The 20067-nt window shown below is 36.2% G+C and overlaps 1 protein-coding gene and 3 pseudogenes across 5 annotated transcripts in view; 2 read left to right on the top strand and 2 right to left on the bottom strand.

Moving 5' to 3' along the window:
* Nucleotides 1–5070, top strand: part of LOC145816220 (cytochrome c1-2, heme protein, mitochondrial-like) — a 28682-nt pseudogene extending 23612 nt beyond the window's left edge. The window contains exons 2-8 of the transcript XR_014358654.1: nt 3–69; nt 1992–2212; nt 2720–2999; nt 3096–3167; nt 4135–4251; nt 4339–4404; nt 4485–5070. The product of XR_014358654.1 is annotated as a cytochrome c1-2, heme protein, mitochondrial-like (transcript). The remainder of the gene's footprint in view (nt 1–2; nt 70–1991; nt 2213–2719; nt 3000–3095; nt 3168–4134; nt 4252–4338; nt 4405–4484) is intronic.
* A 690-nt stretch (nt 5071–5760) lies between these two features.
* Nucleotides 5761–9672, bottom strand: LOC145816217 (thymidylate kinase-like). 3 transcript variants are annotated; one of them, XM_082912516.1, is made up of 6 exons: nt 9452–9672; nt 8239–8571; nt 7246–7357; nt 7056–7115; nt 6489–6593; nt 5761–6090 (listed from the first exon to the last, which is right to left on the bottom strand). In XM_082912516.1, exons 2-6 carry the CDS (start codon nt 8490–8492, stop codon nt 5974–5976), a joined length of 648 nt encoding a protein of 215 aa, XP_082768642.1. In that variant the 5' UTR covers nt 8493–8571; nt 9452–9672; the 3' UTR covers nt 5761–5973. The 3 variants fall into 3 exon arrangements, 2 of the variants coding, with proteins under 2 accessions (XP_082768642.1, XP_082768641.1); XM_082912515.1 differs by lacking the exon at nt 9452–9672 and having other exon boundaries at nt 8239–8709; XR_014358651.1 differs by lacking the exon at nt 9452–9672 and having other exon boundaries at nt 6060–6090; nt 6775–7115; nt 8239–8704.
* A 1305-nt stretch (nt 9673–10977) lies between these two features.
* Nucleotides 10978–13798, top strand: LOC145789408 (transcription factor GTE8 pseudogene; annotated as a pseudogene). Its single transcript, XR_014358650.1, has 2 exons — nt 10978–13219; nt 13326–13798. The product of XR_014358650.1 is annotated as a transcription factor GTE8 pseudogene (transcript).
* Nucleotides 13799–16151: 2353 nt separating this feature from the next.
* LOC145816072 (lysine histidine transporter 1 pseudogene) lies at nt 16152–17249 on the bottom strand (annotated as a pseudogene).
* Between the last annotated feature and the right edge of the window lie 2818 nt (nt 17250–20067).

Here is a 20067-nt window from a genome sequence, read left to right as displayed (position 1 = left end):
AGATTGACTAACATGGCTGGTAGAGCTATCCGCCAGTTACTGAGGGGGAGACTTCAATCTCAGTCCAGTGTAAGAATCTCATTCCTCATTTGCAGTGTTTCATATTTGTATTTCACTAGTGCAATCTTGTAGCTTTTGAACTTCATTGCATTTTCCTATTAGGTGTATACTATATGAGGTTCAAATGTTTCGTAGTATTTGTTTTTGGTGGGCCATCATTTTCTGTTGCAAAGAAGACTGGTTTTCATCAATTTTCTGTGTTTTTGGTTGTGGTTTGTATCTATGTGTTTTCTTTTTTAGGCAAGAAAACCACGGCACTTGAGCCGCTGAAATCAAGAATGAGAGACCAATTGGGTACCCCGTGGTACGGAGGGCTGGTGCTTATTATTAGCCCTCAGACTTTTGTAATCCACGTTCAGTGAAACAGCAACCTAACAACATATCTTGTGGGATCATTCTTCCTCGTTCCCACAAAATATGTTGTTTCCTCTTTTTTTTTTCTTTTTTTTTATTCTTTTCCTGAAACAAATACTAGAGACAAAATATGTGAAGTTTTAGTTAAGGAGTTCAGTCTTGGGTGTACTGTTTTCAAGGTACCAAATGGAAGGTTATCTATGAAAACCTTTTTATTTTTTGTGTGTTTGGTCAAATCGCTTAGAAAGAGATTGAAGCATTTGTTAGGCTGTCCAATTGCAATGAGTATCATCTAACAAGTTCATGAACATGAATCTTTACCGTTTACCCTTTGTTTTTTTGTTTTTTTTTTGGGGGGGGGGGACTAACTAAAAATGGTTTCTGGGAGATTTCTCACACTGAAACAAGCACAGCCTTATAAAAATGTTGCACAATAGCTTTCAGAAGTGAACTACATCTACATGCATGCCATATATCATTTGGTTCTTTACTATAATGATGACCTGCCATGTGTGAATGGTTAGCTTGTATTGTTTCATGCCTTTTATTTTCTCTATTTTTTCCCTGTTTCAAGCTAGAAATAAGATGAGGTTCTAACTCAATGAGATCATAGTCTGGAAGTTATTTCAGAGTCATTCTTTTTGATGTCTTGTCTTGATCAACGGTGTGAGCGAAGATATCCCTTTCTAGGTGGTTAAACAGAGATGTTTGTTAAGGATTTCGTCATTATGAAGTTCAAATTGAACTGAAGATAGAATATTTTAAACTATAAGATGCACTTCAAGTTTATTTTGTTTTTTCTAAACTTTCAAAAAGTCCTTGAAAATTCGTCATAGAGAGACATAATATGAGCTGCTTGGAAATACTTCTATTTTTAGTTTCTAATAAATTATTGGCACAATTCAGGAAGTTGCACCTTTATGGTGTGTTTAGTTGGGAGATTTGGGGAGGGATTTGAAAAGGGAAAGGGAAAATGTGTGTGAAATTTGGTGAAATGTAAGCATATTTTATTCACATTTCACCCTACCTTTTTCCCTTTCCTTTTTCAAATCTCTTCCTAAGTTTCCCAACCAAACACAGCGTTAGCGAAGTTCCTTGTTTTAAAGCGGTGAGGTTTTTAAGTAATTCACTCATAATATATTAATATTTGCACAAGCATTCCCTATTTATCAGTTGTACGATTTTATTTTTGGTCTTATAAACTTAATTTATGTGGAATATAATATGAAATTAGAATCTTACTCTCATAATTGTTTTTCTTTGTGGTCTTCTCCAGTTTTTTTCCCAAGAATTTAGTATTGTTTTGATGTGTTTGCCATTACATATACGCAAAACTTAAAGAAAGGAAATTTTTTTGAACCAATGGCTATGCATGTTGCAACTGACTTTGAAAAGTGTTGGTGTTGAATCAGTGTTATTCTTGGTTGGGCAAGGGTGGTGTTGGATAAAAGTGGTTGTTATATCGGGGTTGGGAGTCCGGGACTAGGTTATTTAATTTTATTTGTTTATTTATATTTTATTTTTTTTCACTTCATACTTGCAATTTGAACTTTTGATTTGTGGTGTTCATTTGTCAGGCCCCTCCAGTTTTGTCATCCCTTGTTTCAAAGAAAGATCAAGAGGGAGCTGGATCTGCTGGAATGAATTCCTTGAGAGCATTTGCACTTCTTGGAGCAGGTGTATCGGGGCTTTTGAGCTTCACAACGATAGCAGTTGCTGATGAGGCTGAACATGGTCTACCTTGTCCAAACTATCCTTGGCCTCGCGAAGGCATTCTTAGTTCATATGACCATGCTTCATGAGTATCTGTTGAGCCTATGACATGCTTTTCAGATGCGTTCTATTGCAGTTGAATACATCTTTAGCCTGATGAAGTAGGTCATCTGTGGACTGCTTTTTAAATCATTCCACCTATTGTTGCAACTTGTTGCAGTTTGGTTGATTTATGGTCAACCCTTGAATTGAAACTACTTAAGCCTTAATTTTCCAATTTGATAATTTCTTGTTTCACTTCTCAGTTGTGCATCTGAGAGTTAGCCATTTTAATCATAGATCACCACTTCTCTTGATAAATCAATATGAAATATTTTCATCCCATTCGCCTCTCTTAGCTTTTTTAACTACAAAACATATTTCTTCCTATTCCGCCAGCAGCATGGTGCTGAAGAATTGTTTCACACATGATATCTTCTAAATAGATTCATTTCCTTTGGAACGCCATAATGCTTTTTGATTCACTTGTTTGCAGTTGTTTTACTGTTTCATGCTTCCACTAATCTTAATATGTTCAATTTTACACAAACAGGATCCGTCGTGGTCACCAAGTTTCCCAGCAAGTCTGTGCTTCTTGTCATTCAATGTCCCTGATTTCATATCGTGACTTGGTGGGTGTGGCATATACTGAGGAGGAAACAAAGGCTATGGCAGCTGAGATTGAGGTCGTTGATGGGCCTAATGATGAGGGTGAAATGTTTACTCGGCCTGGTAAACTGAGTGATCGTTTTCCGCAGCCATATCCAAATGAACAAGCTGCTAGGTTTGCTAATGGAGGGGCCTATCCTCCAGATTTAAGTCTTATCACCAAAGTAAATTCCTTTATTCTGTTTTTAATTTCTTCATTTCAAGGTTTTTTTTTTTGTTATTTATCTATCTCTACAGTTTCTTACTATTTGGCGTTTCAGGCTCGTCACAATGGTCAGAACTATGTATTTGCCCTTCTAACTGGTTACCATGATCCTCCTGCTGGTGTTTCAGTAAGTTCTGATTTGTAGTCTCTTCTGCAACTTTCTTCTTGAACTTGTAGTATGATCAATGATGGTTTTGTATGTTCGCATTTGGAGAATTTTATAGTTTGCCATCATGTAGATGCTCCATAATGATAATCACTTTGGTTAATGAATTGATACCCCGAAAGTAATAATCAAATAAAAGTAATAGAAAAAGACGAATGCAACTATGGCCAGATTTTAGAACTTTTGTCTTGAAGGCTTAGTAGCCTCTGCTGCTGTGGCAATAGCAGCTCCCAAAGAATGGTCATAAATTTGTAATGGTTTGTGCTGGTCGTAGTTTTGCATGTAGGGAACTGTCTTTGTCTTTGTCCTCTGCTTCTTCTTATTATTCTTATTCATTGTTTGAGGTCTGGGGGGTGGTAGGTAGTTTAGCCTTTTCTGCATCATGTGGAGTGCTGATACTGTCATTTATGCAAATTAATTCATGTCACTTACAGATGGATGTCATTGTTGTGTTCCTGAGAGATTTATATCATGATAGCATGGGAGCTTTCGCCATCTATAAGTAGTGTTTTTTTATTTTTTTGGGGTCTGCATTGATATTCTGTTAGACATTAGTAGTTGGTGCATTTCACTTTTTAGATTTGGTGCATTAAAAGTAGACTTTCGTGGTGAATAAGCAGATTCAAAGGTATGCTTAAGCAGAAGCTTTCATTAGAGGCATAATACACCCCCCATCTGTTCTATTTGGTAGAACACGTGTTTCAAGGATTGTTGGTGAAAAGAATTGCCTGTGTTCATACTGTTTCACTTATTTCCCGATTAACTTATATTTGGGTGGTTGTATTTTTTTTTTTTATTAATTGTGAAAGTTAGGATAATACACAATAGGGTTAACCACCACAAGGTTGCTTACATTTTGAAATTGTTTTTTCTGTAAATTTGGGTAACGTTTCTTTCCATAATCAGCCAAGTTGTAATGGTATTGTAGATCCGAGAAGGGTTGCATTATAATCCTTACTTTCCTGGGGGAGCCATTGCTATGCCTAAAATGCTTATCGATGGTGCTGTTGAGTATGAAGATGGTACCCCTGCAACGGAATCTCAGGTTGGTTTCTCTCGTACTTTTATATCGTTGTGCTTATTATCATAAATCATATGAGACAGTTAAGCTCATATTCTAATATTGGTATAGATGGGAAAAGATGTTGTGACATTTTTGTCATGGGCTGCAGAACCAGAAATGGAAGAGAGAAAACTGGTATGTTGGCTTCAATATTATCACACGACATTACATTAGGAGGTAGTTAATTTCTCGTGCGTGTACTTCTCTTAATGCAGATGGGATTCCAAGTGGATATTTGTACTGTCATTGGCATTGCTTCAAGCTGCTTATTACAGGCGCATGAGGTGGTCTGTTCTCAAGTCTCGTAAGTTGGTGCTCGATGTCGTCAACTAGATATATCCTCTTGTGGGAGGACTTGAATTGGCAATAATTATAATTATTTTATAAAGCCAATTATGTTTTTCTGCTGTGAAGAATTTGTTCAACTTGTCCATTGGTAATGTGGGTGACCCAAAGAGTTAAGTTTTCAATTCAGGGAGAAATAAGCGACTCGTATAAACATGTGTTGTTCTTTTGGAATTTTGAACTAGTTTAGAATAGTTGTTGAATGCAAAATTTTCCTGGATAGCTTCCAGTATGTATTTGGTTGATGCTATCATTTTCAGATTGATCATTGTTGTGGTTGGTGGTGGTGAAAATAAGAGTGGAGCTTTGAACAATGTCCATGAATTGAGTTGCTGTGTGTGTGCAAGTGAAGTCCTCTTGGCCTTGTTTGAAACGGTACCACATTCTCTCTCTTGGGGACAGTATGGTGTAATTTTGTAATCGGTGAAAGCTCAATTTTTTCCCGCTTTTCTTTTCGACTGTTTGGAATATTGTTTGATTGGAAATAAGAAATTAGGAAAGCAAAATTTTCATAGTAGTTGCAGAAATAAGATTGAGTTAGAACTTTTTGTTTCTTGTTGGTGTGTCTATGTATGGGGAACAAGAGTTGAGAGAGCTTGGTGTAGTCTTATTGAACAGTAATGCTGGCCATCTCTAAAAAAATAAAAAATAAAAACCAGTTTGACTAAATAAAAAAAAATCTATTTGCTTATAAATGGATATTGATTTTAGTTTCAATTCAAGGTCTATGATACCTTAGTTTTTATTTAAAAAAAGTTTAGGATATATTCAACTTTTTCACTAACTAAAGATTTTTTTTCAAATTTTTTTTACCAAGCACGATTTTTTTATTAAAATAAATAAATAAATAAAAATTATTAAAAAAAATCATCGCTCCTAGAACCTGCTTAAATATTGTTCCACCTTCAAAAATTTTGGAATTTTTTTTTGGCTATGATTTATAGGTTAATTTATATTTTGTTTTCAAGTATCAGTTTTTTTTTTACTTTTAGCGCCATTGAAAATAAAATAAGCCACTTGTTAAAGGTTTATTTATTTATTTATTTTCCTTCAAAATTTGGTTTATTTTCATTTTTAGTTGATTTTGTTAAAAATTTAAAATCATCTAATCTAAGCGGATCTATAAAAAAATAAAAATAAATAAAAAAATAAAAAAGGACTCAAAATTGAATAAAAAACAAAAATACGCTGAACAAATATACCAATCTATAAGTTGTGTCAAAAAAGCTAAATATGGTTATAAAAACATGGCAGAGAGGATCAAAAGCATATGTCTTCACAATAAACCGGATTGAACTATTGTTTATAATCTTAGTTGCCAACATTTAAGTTATCCCATTCCTTTCTAGGGAATCAATCTCAACTTGACCAGAGTTGTGAGAGGGGTTTCCCCTTTTGGCATGTCGTCACACAATCCAATACCACCTCCTGCAACTGTTTCTCAACATCTTCAATGGGGAGGCAGGCATCTATGGTCTGCAAGACATCCACAAAAAAAGGAGCCTTAAAAAACGGAACACATTCACCAATCTTGACTTTAAAAACAAAAGACCATTTTTTTTTTTTGTTATGCTAAAAAATGATAAAAAGATAAATGGATCACTGTTCAAGTTTTGTCGGTATTAACATTTAATGCCTTCAATTTTTTCTTTTCCCCCATCTCACTATCATTCCATATGAAAACCAAAAAGCATTTTGAAAATATACTGCAAGACTTGATGTTAAAGCTAAAAGGTTGTGATAAACTCTGAGGTGAGACCCAAAGGATGACATCACAAGGAGTGTGTACATAGTCTCGTCAGAGTAACACCACCAGACCATTTCCATTGGCACTGGAAAACAAAACAATAAAAGAGCTATTAAAAATATGTTACCTTCCATGAGGCATCATGGAGTATCTGATATGAGCGGGCAACTTTTCTTTGAAACTCAAGCTGCTCGTATCTCTCCCCCCCATAGCCTCCTCTTTCAGCCGCTTTCTGGCAATTTCAAAAGGACTTTTCAGTTACCCTGGCTGCTGTTTTACTTGGTGGACACATATGTGCACACACAAAGGAAACTAATAAATAGACTCTCTTCATTTATATAATATGATACCACAAAAATCAGTCTTAAATAGATGACCTCAACAGCTCAATCAACAGTAGTCTTATATTTTACCATATGGAATGAGGAAGGAGTGATAAATTGACCAAGGATCATCACATACTGGACCAAGAGTCCCCTAACTATGTAGCCAATTAAAGTGCCTTACACAACATCAACCAATGACAAAGGAAGTTAAATTTATCATCAAGGACTAAATTAGCCATCAGACAAACAGGACTTGTTGAGAAAGAGAGTGGAAAACTACTCAATCTGCAAGGTTCAATACATGGTTGTGATCTTTGATGTCATGGTACCTTAACTTCAACAACAAACTTGATAATAGAACAAATTACCTCTGGTGGTATGTCAAGATATAATACCAAATCTGGAGCGAGCAACCCCATCTCTGGTGCCTGTGTAACAACTCATTTTTCACTACCAAAAGGGAAGAAATGGCACCCAGAAAAAAAAAATAAAAAATAAAAAATAAAAAATAAAAAATTAAAAATTCCCACTTAAAAATAGTTTGAAGCATGTCTTCACCTTACACCATTCAATATCAAGTCCTTTGGCAGATGAAAAAGCCACCCCAGAAAATGAATAGCGATCTACAATTAGGGTGGTTCCACTTCTCAGTTTATTCTCCATCAAGGATCTGCAAATATATCGCAGATGATCAGTTATGACTTATAAGTCTTGACATGTCAAACATTTGCTTGTGCACAAATCAAAATCATTATCAATCACAGACTGATCCCATGAAAAGGGCACATAGGGAATACAAATCCAACATTCTAACAACTTTTTCTGTAAATAGATGCGTCTGTTGATGGAAAAAGAAAAGGCAATAATGATTATTTTATTTTTTATTTTAAAGAAAGTGAAGTTATCAAAGTAAGACTATTTTACCTTCAAGATGGCAATAAAACTCTCAAAATCTATGTGAAATTGTGAAAAGTTTGGGCTGGGATCTGGGTGCTAAACCAATTGAAGACAAATTCTACAGCTAATCCAGTCAATATTCAAATTAAGATAAGTTCTGAAAATTCAATCATTATTTTTTTAGCATCGCAAGAATGAAATTTATGCAGTGAAATGAAATTTGAATCAGAAAATAATACTAGAAAGAGCATAATAATGAAATATTTCAAAAACTAGTGTGTCAAATTAGGGGTCTGGCTGAGCCCTTGTCTTGAAAATTTAAACAAGCACTGTTCTACGTATGAGAGTAATTTTAAAATTAACAACCATTTAGGGTATAATAATCTCTCTTTATTCTTAAGTTGAACAATCGTATTTCAGTTTTGGCATTGATATTGCTCCTAGATGAAATGGGGATGGCTTCAAATTAAAGGATTGAATTTCCATTCTAGCACAAATTTGATTGATGTGCATTGAACTTAAAAATTCTTCATGTGAATGACAAACTACTAATAGAAGCAACATTAAACACAAATATAAGGTTTAAACTTGAGGTTCTCACAAGACCTCTGAAGAAGCAGAACGTAGCATAATGCATGAGACATTGAAACGAACCTCTTTTCCCAACGACTTGCACTAAAGAGTAGATGGATTGCGTGATCATCCAACTCTGACTTGTTAGCAAGATAAGAGGAAATCATTTGCCCAACACCAGTATTTCTATCAGGAAAACGCCATGATTCAACTGAATAGCTGAGTCCCTCCACGTAAGAAATCAGCTTTCTTGATTGTAAAGTCTTCCCACTTCGATCCAACCCTTCTAGTACAATTAAAGCACCTCTTGAATCACTTTTGTGATTATTTTTCATGTGTATTTGCCTTATTGAAGACTTGAATGGAAATTTCAAATTAAATAATGACCGTCGAGTTCCTGCTACCCCAAAATTTCTAAACATAGCTAACAATTAGTCAGAGAGACAGACTTCAGCAATGATAATCTATCATTTGGCTAACAATCCACACAACACACACAAAGTGATCTGTTTGGATCCTGACAAGTTTTTAGGGAAAATAAGGGAAATGATATGAATTATTTCAACAAACTTTTTCACAGTTGGAAATGATTTCACCATTTGTCGTCTGAATCCAATGCAACGGAAGTATTTAGCTTAGCTAAGAACCTGAGGTGATATTCTTTCTTCGAAAATGCAAAAGCATAAGGATTTGACATAAAGCTTTATTTTTCTGCTCATTCCCCTTTGTTTCTCAGCAACCAAACAGAGCACACATCACATTAACACTGTGTTTGGATTGAGTGATTTGGAGAGAAAAGAAAAGAAACCAATCTCTCTTAATCTTAATCACTTGTTTGGATTAGTACACAGGAGATAAATGAGGAGAAATAAAAGAGAAAAGAATTACTAATTTTGTCTATTGCCAACATTGCCCATCTAACTACAAAAGAAATAAGAACATAAAAGTTTATTTTGGTAACAAGATGGGAGAGAAATCACAATCATTTCTTTCCTTTTCTTCTTTCCTAAATGTCCAAACAGTGTGAAGTGTCCAAAAAATGAGTAAAGAGAGCATTTAAACAAGATATTCAGTGAAAGGGTGCTCACAAAGCCTTCAAAGCTGTGAGCTAGCAAGCATGTGTCATTGACACTCTCAAGCCTCACCTCCAAACTGTGATAAATTATTTTTTTAAAAAAAAAAAAACATAAATTACAATAGTTATTCCAATTGAGCACGTTGAAGAATTAACAAACACATCTTTGGCACAGAAAACAAGCAATCTGAAAATAGAAGCTTTTCTAATTTGAAGTACCTTTGGCTGATGAACAAATTAAGGTTTTCACTGGTTATAACACAGCTTCTGAAGCCATGAACAACTACAGTCAATTCTCACTACACCAACGCCATGAAAGCGAGGTTTGGGAGGAGAACAAGCTCGCCGGAGAAGATGATCGTCGCCGGTGAAATTCTCGTCGGATTAAGATTCAGATCAGATATCGGATTTAGGTTTTAAAAAAAAATAAAAAAAATATGTCCAATTTATAGGATTCATCAAACCGGATAATTAGCGCGCTTTTTGAGTGGGACCCAACCCAACGATTCAGATTACTCGAAAGTCGGAACCCATCTCATCCATCGGATCTGTATCTGATAGCAAACGTCCCCAGTATCCCTAGCCGTCAGATTATTCGAAGCCGTGGAAATCAACGATCCAGATTGCTAGAAAGCCATAGGTGGAGTGGAGCACTAGTACACCCCGCTTCTCTCTCTGTTTTCTCTCTCTCTCTCTCTCTCTGTATCTCTGTCCTCAATAGTTCTTCTCTTTCGCCTCCGGAGCTCCAGCTCGCAAATTCAGATTTTGTGAATCAGTCGATGTTATTACCTTTTAGGGTTTGGATCACAATGTCGCTGTTCAAGGTAACTTTGAGCTTTAAATTTGTTGAAGTAATTGATCTAGGGTTTTGTTCATGGTACACGAGTCATAGTTTCTGGGTTTTGTATATGAAATTTCGTTCATTCAATGTCTAGAAGTGTCCTAGATTCTGCTTTGCTGAATGATTTCGCTATTTGGAACTCAGGATGACCTTTGGGACAAGACTTCAAGGTTTGGTTTTTATCTGCATTTCTTGTTTCTAATAAGGGCCATGTGTGAGTATAAATTGGAGCATGTACTTCAAACCTACTCATTTGATTCATTCAATGGGGGTGATTTCGTGAGAAATGATAATCTTTTCTCATGTTTGGTTTGTAAATAGTGAGAAATGGTGAGAAAAGAGAAAGGGCAAGTTACACCAGAAGTCCCTACAGTTTGCTCCTTGTGTCATTGTTGGCCCTACACTTTCAATTGACTAAATTTTGACCATTAATTTTAGATTTTGTGTTAATTTTGTCCAATTAATAATATTGTTAGTGTTTTTTTTCTTCTTCTTCTTCTTCTTCTTTTATTTATTTATTTTATTATAGAAATAATAACTAAATTGGTTGAGATTAACTTACTAAGCAGACCAAGTTTGTAATTTTGCTTCTAAAACATGACACATACCACTTATGTATGTATTTTCTATTAAAAAATGCTAACATTTGTGATAAATTGGACTAATTGAGACAAACTTAAAATTCAAGGTCAATTTTGAGCCAATTGAAATTATAGGAGCCAAAATGACACAAGGGCCAAAATAGAAAGACTACAAATGTAATTTGCCCAAAGAGAAATCTCTTACCAAACCTATTTCATTTCTCACTAAAATGGTGAGATTTGGTAAGATACAAGTTGATTGGTTGTAAAATATTTATAATATCTAGATTATAAAAGATTTATAAAGAGCAATGGAAGAATATTTCACTCATCCAAACATGATAACCAGAAAACATATTCACTTTTTTTCTTTTCTCATATAGATGAGAAACCACAATCATTTCTTTTTTGTTTTTCACTCTTCGATATAAATTGCGTTTGTACTTCTTTTTGAACAGAAATTGCATTTGTACTTGAAACCTACTTTTTTGATTCGTTGGATTTTTACTTTAATATGAATGCTGAACTTATTGAAGAATATACAATAGTTAATCAAGTTAATAGAACATGTATTAATGACTCTAGTTGCAAAAGAATATATACATTAGAGAATGTGAATCATTTTTACTGATTTCTTATTAAAAAACGGGGAGACAGAAGAAAAGAAGGAACAGAAATATAGGGTTCGAATGTAGCACTCTAAATTAAATATTAAAATATGTGTATATGTTCTTATGTATATTATTATGATGTATAAAAAGTGTGCAGGTCTAGGAAATTAACTTCCCGCAATTAAAATTTGCAGAAGTAAGCAATTTATGTTACATATTGGATAGAAGGGAACATAAGCGGTCTGAGAATCATGCTACGTGTGGATGATGTCAAGAAAGGATTGGTACCGTGGAGGGTATTTTTTTGATTTAACTCCTTGATTAAGAATCGGATAGCTCAAGGCATGTTGACATAGATACTTCGAAGGATTCAAGTGGTCCAAGGAGGAAATGCATCCATTTGAATTTTGCTACTTGCCATGGTTTTGGTGTCTCTAAAAAGTATCACCTTCCAAGAGAAAGGATTTACCGTTTGGATGGAGAGGTTTGGTGAGAAAAGAAAGAAAATGGAGAGAATGAGGTTTCTCATCACTTGTTTGGATAATTAATGAGGTGAAAAATGGTGAGAAAGGAAGAGAAATAGTGAGAAAGATAAATCACTCAAAATTTAAGTTGTTTCTCACCAAAGTAGTGAGAAACCAAAATTACTCTTTATAAAAAATTTATAATACCTAAATTGCCCCTCTAAATGCAAAACAAATAAAATAAAAAGATACATGTATCCTCTTTTAAACAATGTTCATCCAAACAAGAAGACGAGAAGAGGAGAAGCCACAATAATTTCTTTTCTTCTCTCAGCTAGGTGAGAAACTATAATCAGTTCCTTTCTTTTCTCACCTCACAATCCAAAACTAAAAGATTGAGAGTTGAAGTCAAACAGATTCGCAGATTCTCCAGAAGAGAGAAGATGCAAAGAACAAATGTTGTTGCACTATTGTCATCAAGTGATGTTCTTAGTTGTAGCAACACACAAAATGGGCCTTCGATAGAGAAAGTAAACCCTGCAGGTGATAGTGGTACTTCAGGAAGGTTTGAGTCTGCAAGTCAGGCATCAGCACCAAGCACTTTGAATGCAATTTTGATTGAACACTCTGAAGCATTATTAATTGGGTATTCAGCAGAGAACTTCAAGAAATCGGAAGGGTTGACTTCTGGGCCAGGGAAGAAAGGCTGCAAGAGGCGTGGCTGGAATCGTGGTACTTCAGGAAGGTTTGTGTCTGCAAGTTGGGCATCAAGCACTTTGAGTGCAATTTCGATTGAACAGTGCAAGACATTATTAAAAAAATTGATGCAACATCAGTATGGTTGGGTTTTTAACACTCCCGTTGATGTAGTAAAGTTGAACATTCCTGATTATTTGACTGTTATAAAGCATCCAATGGATTTGGGGACAATAAAGAGCAAGATTGCTTCCAGTGAGTACTCAAGTGCGTTGGAATTTGTAGCTGATGTCAGACTAACTTTCTCTAATGCTATGACCTACAATCCACCAGGAAATGATTTCCACATCATTGCTGATACTTTGAGTAAATTTTTTGAAGCAAGATGGAAAGTTATTGTGAATAAACTTCCGAAGGATTCCCAGCCATTACCAGAAAAATCAGACGTACATGAAGAAAAGGGGACTATTAAGGCAATGCCTCCATCAAAAAAAAGAAAACTTACTTCACCGCAACATAAAGCTATGCCTGGCCATGCAAAGAGAATAATGACATATGAGGAAAAACATAAGTTAAGTAGAGACTTTGAGGCTTTGCTGGGAGAGTTGCCAGACAATATTTTTGAATTTGTGAGGGATCAGATTTCAAATGGATGGGAAGCTAGAGAGGATGAGATTGAAGTTTATATTGATGATCTCAGTGATAATACCTTGTTCATTTTACGGAAGCTTCTAGACGACTATTTACGAGAAATACGAAAGAACTAAGCAAAAGCCAAACCCTGTGAAATAGAGGTATTTTACCTTTGATGCAATATTCCCTTGTGAAAATGAAGATGAATGCCTTCTGTTAAACAAGTATGGTTTATCATAATTAATGCGCTATTCATATCTGTTGCAGGTACTAAACAGATCATGGCTTAGTGATTTATCCATGCAATTTTTGTGCAAAGGTTATTAGCCATTCTATTTGGTTGCTACCAAAATTGCAGGCATCTTTACTGCATCTCAAACCATATTTGATATATCGCCTTATATAATGTACATTTGTATGGATTTACAATATTGATATTGATGTGAATGAGCCTCCTGTCTCGAGCCAAGTCCAGTAGAGAAAGAAAAAGATACAGGCTGTAAAAGCAACACATGTATCAGTTCAGCCAGCTCCAGTTACAATTCTGGCTGGTTTTCCTATATTTCCTCTATTTGGTCATTTCATAGTGAAGTATCCACTTAAGATTTGTGCTTTTCTAGGGAATAGTTATGTAATTGATTATGAAAGTATTCTAATCTTCATATTGCTATTTTTAAAGTTCTTAATAGTTTATTTTGTAAATGTTAAATTCATTCTTTTATCTTAAATCACCTAGCTATTTTTGGACCATGTTTCACATTTCCGTTTCCTGTTTCTTTGATTGTGTGTTTTTGTTTCTCATATTGGCAACCATGGACTTCAAGTACCTTTGTTGTCCTTGGAACACCACATGATTGACATCATTGATATTCCAAACAGAGCAGTATGCATAATCATCTGACTCTTTTCAAGCCACATTTTCTCGTAAGGAACAATTTTTTTTGCCTTACTTGTTTCCCACTTGATAAGACCCGTCTGTAACACAATTTTATTATGAAACCAAAGTTCCCTGAGACACTAATGTGGCCATAGGTATTAAAACTTGATATCTCAACAGGGGGAGACATAATTAGGATTGTGCAAGAGATGTGTAGTTTCTGCAAAAAAATGTATGAAAGCATTTAATGTTGAATTTTATTCTCACAATATTGCACTTTGGAAGGGAAAAAAAAGAAAGAAAAAAAAAGTGGCAACAACATACACAATACAAAGTTGCACAACCTTATTATAGAATCTACTTCTATCTCACCACTGAGAGTAAACTTCAAAAAAATAACATGAAGCTTTAGAGAAAAAAACAAACATGAAAAGTGACATACATATGCACACCATTTAATGATAAGTGTAAATAATGAAGGTCTCTAGGAAGCTTTCTATTGGTTCCATGGGCAATATTCTCTTTTTGAGGTCCCATTCGTTACTTCATGAGTTGCTGCCATTTTTCCATGGCCATTGCAAGTATCATTGTGATTTTCGTTTCTCCACTATTTGTGACAATTCTTCTTGGTGTGGGACGATTTGATTAAGACTTAAGAGTAGAAATGATAGGTCTTTGCTTGAATTATAATTTGCCTTAGCCCTCCAATAGGTGACACAATCATCAAAAGAACACCCAGTATAATGCATATCTGAAAATTGATGAAGCCAAATCAAAATTAATTTAGCTTTAAACTTCCAAGCGTAAGGTAAAGAATGAAATCAATGCAAAGTTTTAAGTCAGAGTCATACCCAGTTAATAAGCCAAGACAAGCCAAACTTCTCTGGTTTCTTGATGGCAAGCCACATGACGCAAGGCAGCTGCAGAAAGAAAAACAATTACAGTATATTTAAACAATTATATCATCTTTGTTGTATAAACCATACTAAACCCGGTTTGATGCAGTTTGCCAAGTTAAAAGCTGACAATTATTGAGTCTTTATTTGTTCATTGATTGTAGTTATTGGGTTCTTTGCATCATCTTGATGCTTCTTTAATAATATTATTCTTATTTAAAAGAAAGAAAAAAAAAAAAGTTGATTATCTAAACACAAGTTAAAGATATCGCACTTAAAAAAAGGAACAAAAAAGAAAGTTATTATCTCCCTCCTTCAGCTTAAGCTTTAAAAAATTATAGAAACACCATTTGAACCCTAAGGGGTTGGCTTGGTGGCAAGGCCTTGGGTTTTGGGGGTGTGCTCTCTCGAAGGTTCAGGAATTGAAACCTCTTAGGTGCTAACAATTCCTTGAGGTCATCGAACTAGAGGAAAACACTTGAATTAACCGTGATGCACTTGAGGAAAAATCTTTGCCGAGGGCTTGTGCACTCCTGAGGATTAGTCGGGTTTTGATTCGAATACCCCGGTGCCAATCAAAAAAAAAAAAAAGAAAGCAAAATAAGAAAGAAACACCATTTGGTCAACTGCCTAAATGACACCCTTTTTATAACTTGCTTTATTTATTTATTTTGGCACATATTCCTAAAATAAAATTAAAAAAAAGAAGAAGCTATAAGCATCCCTCATAAACTGCACTGAACAAGGTCAATTCAATAACAAAGAGTCAGATAGTTGCTTACAAAGTATGTTGTTGGGGCAAATGCAAATCCTCCAAAGAATCCTAGAAGACCACTAAAGAAAGGGAAGGTAATGGCAACAAACAGTGTCAATGCTGCAAGAAAAAACAAATTACATTAACTTTAGATCAGAGAAATGTAATTTCAACTTCGAGAAAATCACAAATTTATTCATATAATGCAGTAATTGAATAAAGAGTACAATTCACTTACCAACATATATATTTCGTGTAATAAAGCGAAGCATCATGGTTGGCTTGAAATGCAATTTTTTTACGAGAGTGGTTTCTATCATGTCAAACACTGGCATTGCATAAATCTAAAACAACAGAAAATAACAAAAAATTAGAAAGAGAAACATCATCGGAACTGATCAATATGATGAATCGTTTGAAACAACTTAATCAAATAAAGTTTTGGCTTGCACCTGATAACTTTCAATATCACGAATAACGACAAACAAGTTAGCCATGGCAATGAGCCAAGCAGGTTTCTCTAATGTGATGAGGATGTCGCCATCAACTTTGTTCCCAAATACCCATTATCCAATTAGAGAGACGGGGAAGTAGCACAAGGCCACAACTATGTAGGCAACTATCACTCCCTTCCACATAGGGCCCTTGGAAGGCTTCTCAGGTGTAGAAGGGATTGTCGCTTGAATCTCCAAGACCACATTGTGACCCGCATAGGCAAAAGCCACTTCACCCAAGGCACTGAAGAAGTTAAAAACTGTTCCTACTATTGTCTTAGCTTTGTATCCATATTCGACATGTGGTTGCACACCCTTGTGCAGAGAAGCAGCCCAAGCGATGGTAGAGTAACTGTAGGACAGACAACATTAAAGCTCAAACATGCTAGTACTTGCCATTCAATATTAAACATTGAACTATTGAGAATGAGGGTTTTTCTCCTATATTGCAGCATTTCTCTGCCTACTAATCTTGTTCAATCAACTAAGAAGAACATCCATGACACAGACACGACACATGAATTTTTACAAAATGTAAGATATGACACGTGAGGAATACATGCAAAATATATAATTTTATATATTTATTAAATATCATATATAAGGATAGATAATTATTATATGAACATCTTAGTCAAATATAATAATTTTTGAAGTCTAAAGAAGGAGAAGAGGTATAAATTTAAATTGTTTTGTTTTATCATTGGATTCCAAGTTAAATTATTCAAACTTGTTATATGTTTTATGTATGTCCAAGTATTGGAAGTGTCTGACAAGTGTTGTATCGTGTTGGACGCAACACATTACATTCTTAGAACAGTCCATCTTTCTTAGCTAGTCAATGTGGCAACTACTAGTGTTTGAACTATATTGATTCTTGTATTTTTGTCTTCTGATTTATTTTCCTGCTTTTTATTTTTAGACATAACTTTCAAGTTTCCACGCTAGCAAACAATAATGAGAAAATGCATAGAAGAAGAAAGGGCTGTACCTCAAGGACATGACTGCTGCAGCCAAAGACACACCATAGATGGAGTTAAAGTTCAGAAGATGGGAGAGCACGAAATGGACAGAGGAAAAAATCATGATGAAGTAGGTCAGCTTTATATTTGAGCAGCCCTTGCAAACCACTTCGTGGAATTTCTTGAGTGACTTTCCTCCAGTGACCATATAGAGTATGTTCACGCTGATTTCAACAATAAGCTGTTGGGCACCACAATATAAAGACCGAGCTTTTCTCCAAATGCATGCTGACCCAGCTCATGGTATCTGTCGAAACGTTTTCCAGGTACTATCTCATGCATCTCAACCATTTGCCATAAGGTGTATAAAGTGACAACCCATGATATTACGAGTGCAGAAACACCAGGACCCCTGAAAATCAAAAAATATAGCATCACTTACCTGTAGATGTAGAATTACAATTTTGTTTGCTTGAAAAGTAAATGAAAATGGTTATTTTATAGAAAGCCATATGTCTCAATTATTTTATAGGAACCCTCTCCAGAACCAGATCTAACACTACCTCAAATCAATCTGGTCCCACTAACAGCAGAACAAGAAATGGCCAAGAAGAGAGCAGTTACGGCCCTCATCACCGAAACAAATCAAGCCGAGGTACCACAAGCGAGCCAAACACAAGAGGCCAGGGTAGCCCTTTCAACCGCCCAGCTTTCATCATCTCGGCCAAGCAAGCGTGCTCAAACTTCCACAACCGAGCCACGCCTTGTTGACGAGGATGAAACCATGATTCCACCAATCACTTCGCCAAGCCCAGAGCCTGAGCGTTCTGACCGGGCTAGCTCTTTTGAGTGGGCCTTGAAAGTATCATACAGGAACCGAGCCATACGAGACACAGATTTAGAGGTGGCGGACAAAGACCACACACTCGCCTTCAACCTCGCTAAGAGCGTGTGCTTGCTCCCTGACATGGAACACCATAACCATCTCACCGAGCTTAAAGCCATCCGTTCGGCCACCAAATCGATGGTGCTGGTGAGTACTTTTTCCTTTGTTTTCCCATTTTGTGTGTCTGTTTGCTCGGTTTTCACTCAAAATTGCTTACCGCCCTCTTGCAGGCCATACAGAAAAACCACATTGCACATAAGCGTGTGCTGGAGCTGCGCAAGACGACAAGGATGGCCGTAGCTGAGGCCGATAGCAAGACGGCCGAGCTAAACAAGGCCAAACAAAAAATGGCCGAGCTTCAATCAGAAGTTGCTCGATTCACCGGGCTAGTAAATTCAGCGGAGGCGAAAAAACAAAAGGCCTTGACCGAGCTGAAGGACCGCTATCTGCGTGAGCTGGCCAAGGTCAAGAAGAAGAAGAACGCCGAGATAATGGAGCTAGAGAAGAAGATGGAAGACGCGGAAGACCGCGGCTACAAGGAAGGCAAAGCCACATACATCTTGCAGTGTGAAGTTGCTAAAGACATTTTTTTCAAGTGTGGGTGAAAGGCAGCCGTCTTGAAGCTCGGTCAGGGAGATGAAACCGAGGTATTCCAGAATCCCCCTCCTCACTTCATCCCGAGCTATATGGTGGAGTATGCTAATGCTATTCAACAGAAATTTTTTCAAACAGAGGAGGAAGAAGAGGCAACTCCAGAGCCCAACGATACCCCTGTTGCTACCAATGATCCTGGTCTCCCAACTGCCCAGTCATCTCGGGTGGAGCCATCGGTGCCCATTGCGGTTGATGACGTGGTAGGGACCGACCTACCCGGCAATGCCGGGCTACCGATTGGTGAAGCTTAGGTTGACTTGGATACTGATTTGGATGACCTCTTTGCTTGACCATGTATTTTCTTTTCTTTTGATGCTTAACTGTAAGAAATTTGTAATAGGGTTGCAGCCCCACTTTTTGTACCTTTGACTTGAATTCTGAATGAAAATCTTCTTTTTTTTGTTCGGTCTGTTCCATACCTGTACTAATTTTTCAACTGTAAATTGTATTTAGTATAACATTTTCGGGCCGAGATACCTATCTCGGTCTTAACCTTGTAATCTATTTGGTCATACCTGCCAACCTCTTCAGTCGAGATTCTTATCTCGGTTAAAGAGTACCAAAAGTTGGTTATTCCAGCCAACCACTCTTCAGTCTAGATTCTTATCTCGGTTGAAGAGTACTAGAAGTTGGTTATTCCAGCCAACCACTCTTCAGCCTGGATCCTTATCTCGGCTGAGATAAGTGTTGGTTTTTTCAGCCAACCTTCTTCAGCCTAGATCCTAATCTTGGTTGAAGAGAGCTCAAAGTTGGTTATTTCTGCCAACTTAGAGCCAAGTGTTTGGTTATTCCTGTCAAATTTCTTCAGCCTAGTTCCTGATCTTGGCTGAAGAGAGCTCAAAGTTGGTTATTCCTGCTAACTTAGAGCCAAGTGTTGGTTATTCCTGCCAACTTCTTCAGCCTAGATCTTGATCTTGGCTGAAGAAAGCTCAAAGTTGGTTATTCCTGCCAACTTAGAGCCAAGTATTTGGTTATTCCTGCCAAACTTCTTCAGCCTAGATCCTGATCTTGGTTGAAGAAAGCTCAAAGTTGGTTATTCTTGCCAACTTAGAGCCAAGTGTTTGGTTATTCTTGCCAAACTTCTTCAGCCTAGATCCTGATCTTGGCTGAAGAGAGCTCAAAGTTGGTTGTTCCTGCCAACTTAGAGCTAAGTGCTGGTTATTCTTACCAACTTCTTCAGCCTAGATCCTGATCTTGGATGAAGAAAGCTCAAAGTTGGTTATTCCTGCTAACTCTGTTTTTCATTGCCCCTAGTTTCACTGAAACAACTTTTATAGAAAGAAAGAATCATACTGAAAAGAGAACTACTTGTTTTATTGAAAGAAGAAAAATAATAAGTATTTTAAAGGAGAATTAAAAATAAAACAGTTTGAGATTGACAGTGTTCCATGGTTTGGGAATTGCTTTGTTGTCTCCATCCTCCAAGTGATATGCCCTTTTTCTTGCTAAGCCAACCACTTTGTATGGATCTTCCCAATTAGACCCT

Source organism: Camellia sinensis, unplaced genomic scaffold (assembly GCF_055761805.1).
Source record: "Camellia sinensis isolate YWXY unplaced genomic scaffold, ASM5576180v1 Unanchor3, whole genome shotgun sequence".
NCBI lineage: Eukaryota > Viridiplantae > Streptophyta > Magnoliopsida > Ericales > Theaceae > Camellia > Camellia sinensis.
Note: the sequence above shows the minus strand (reverse complement) of the source record. Positions and strands in the feature narration are given on the sequence as shown.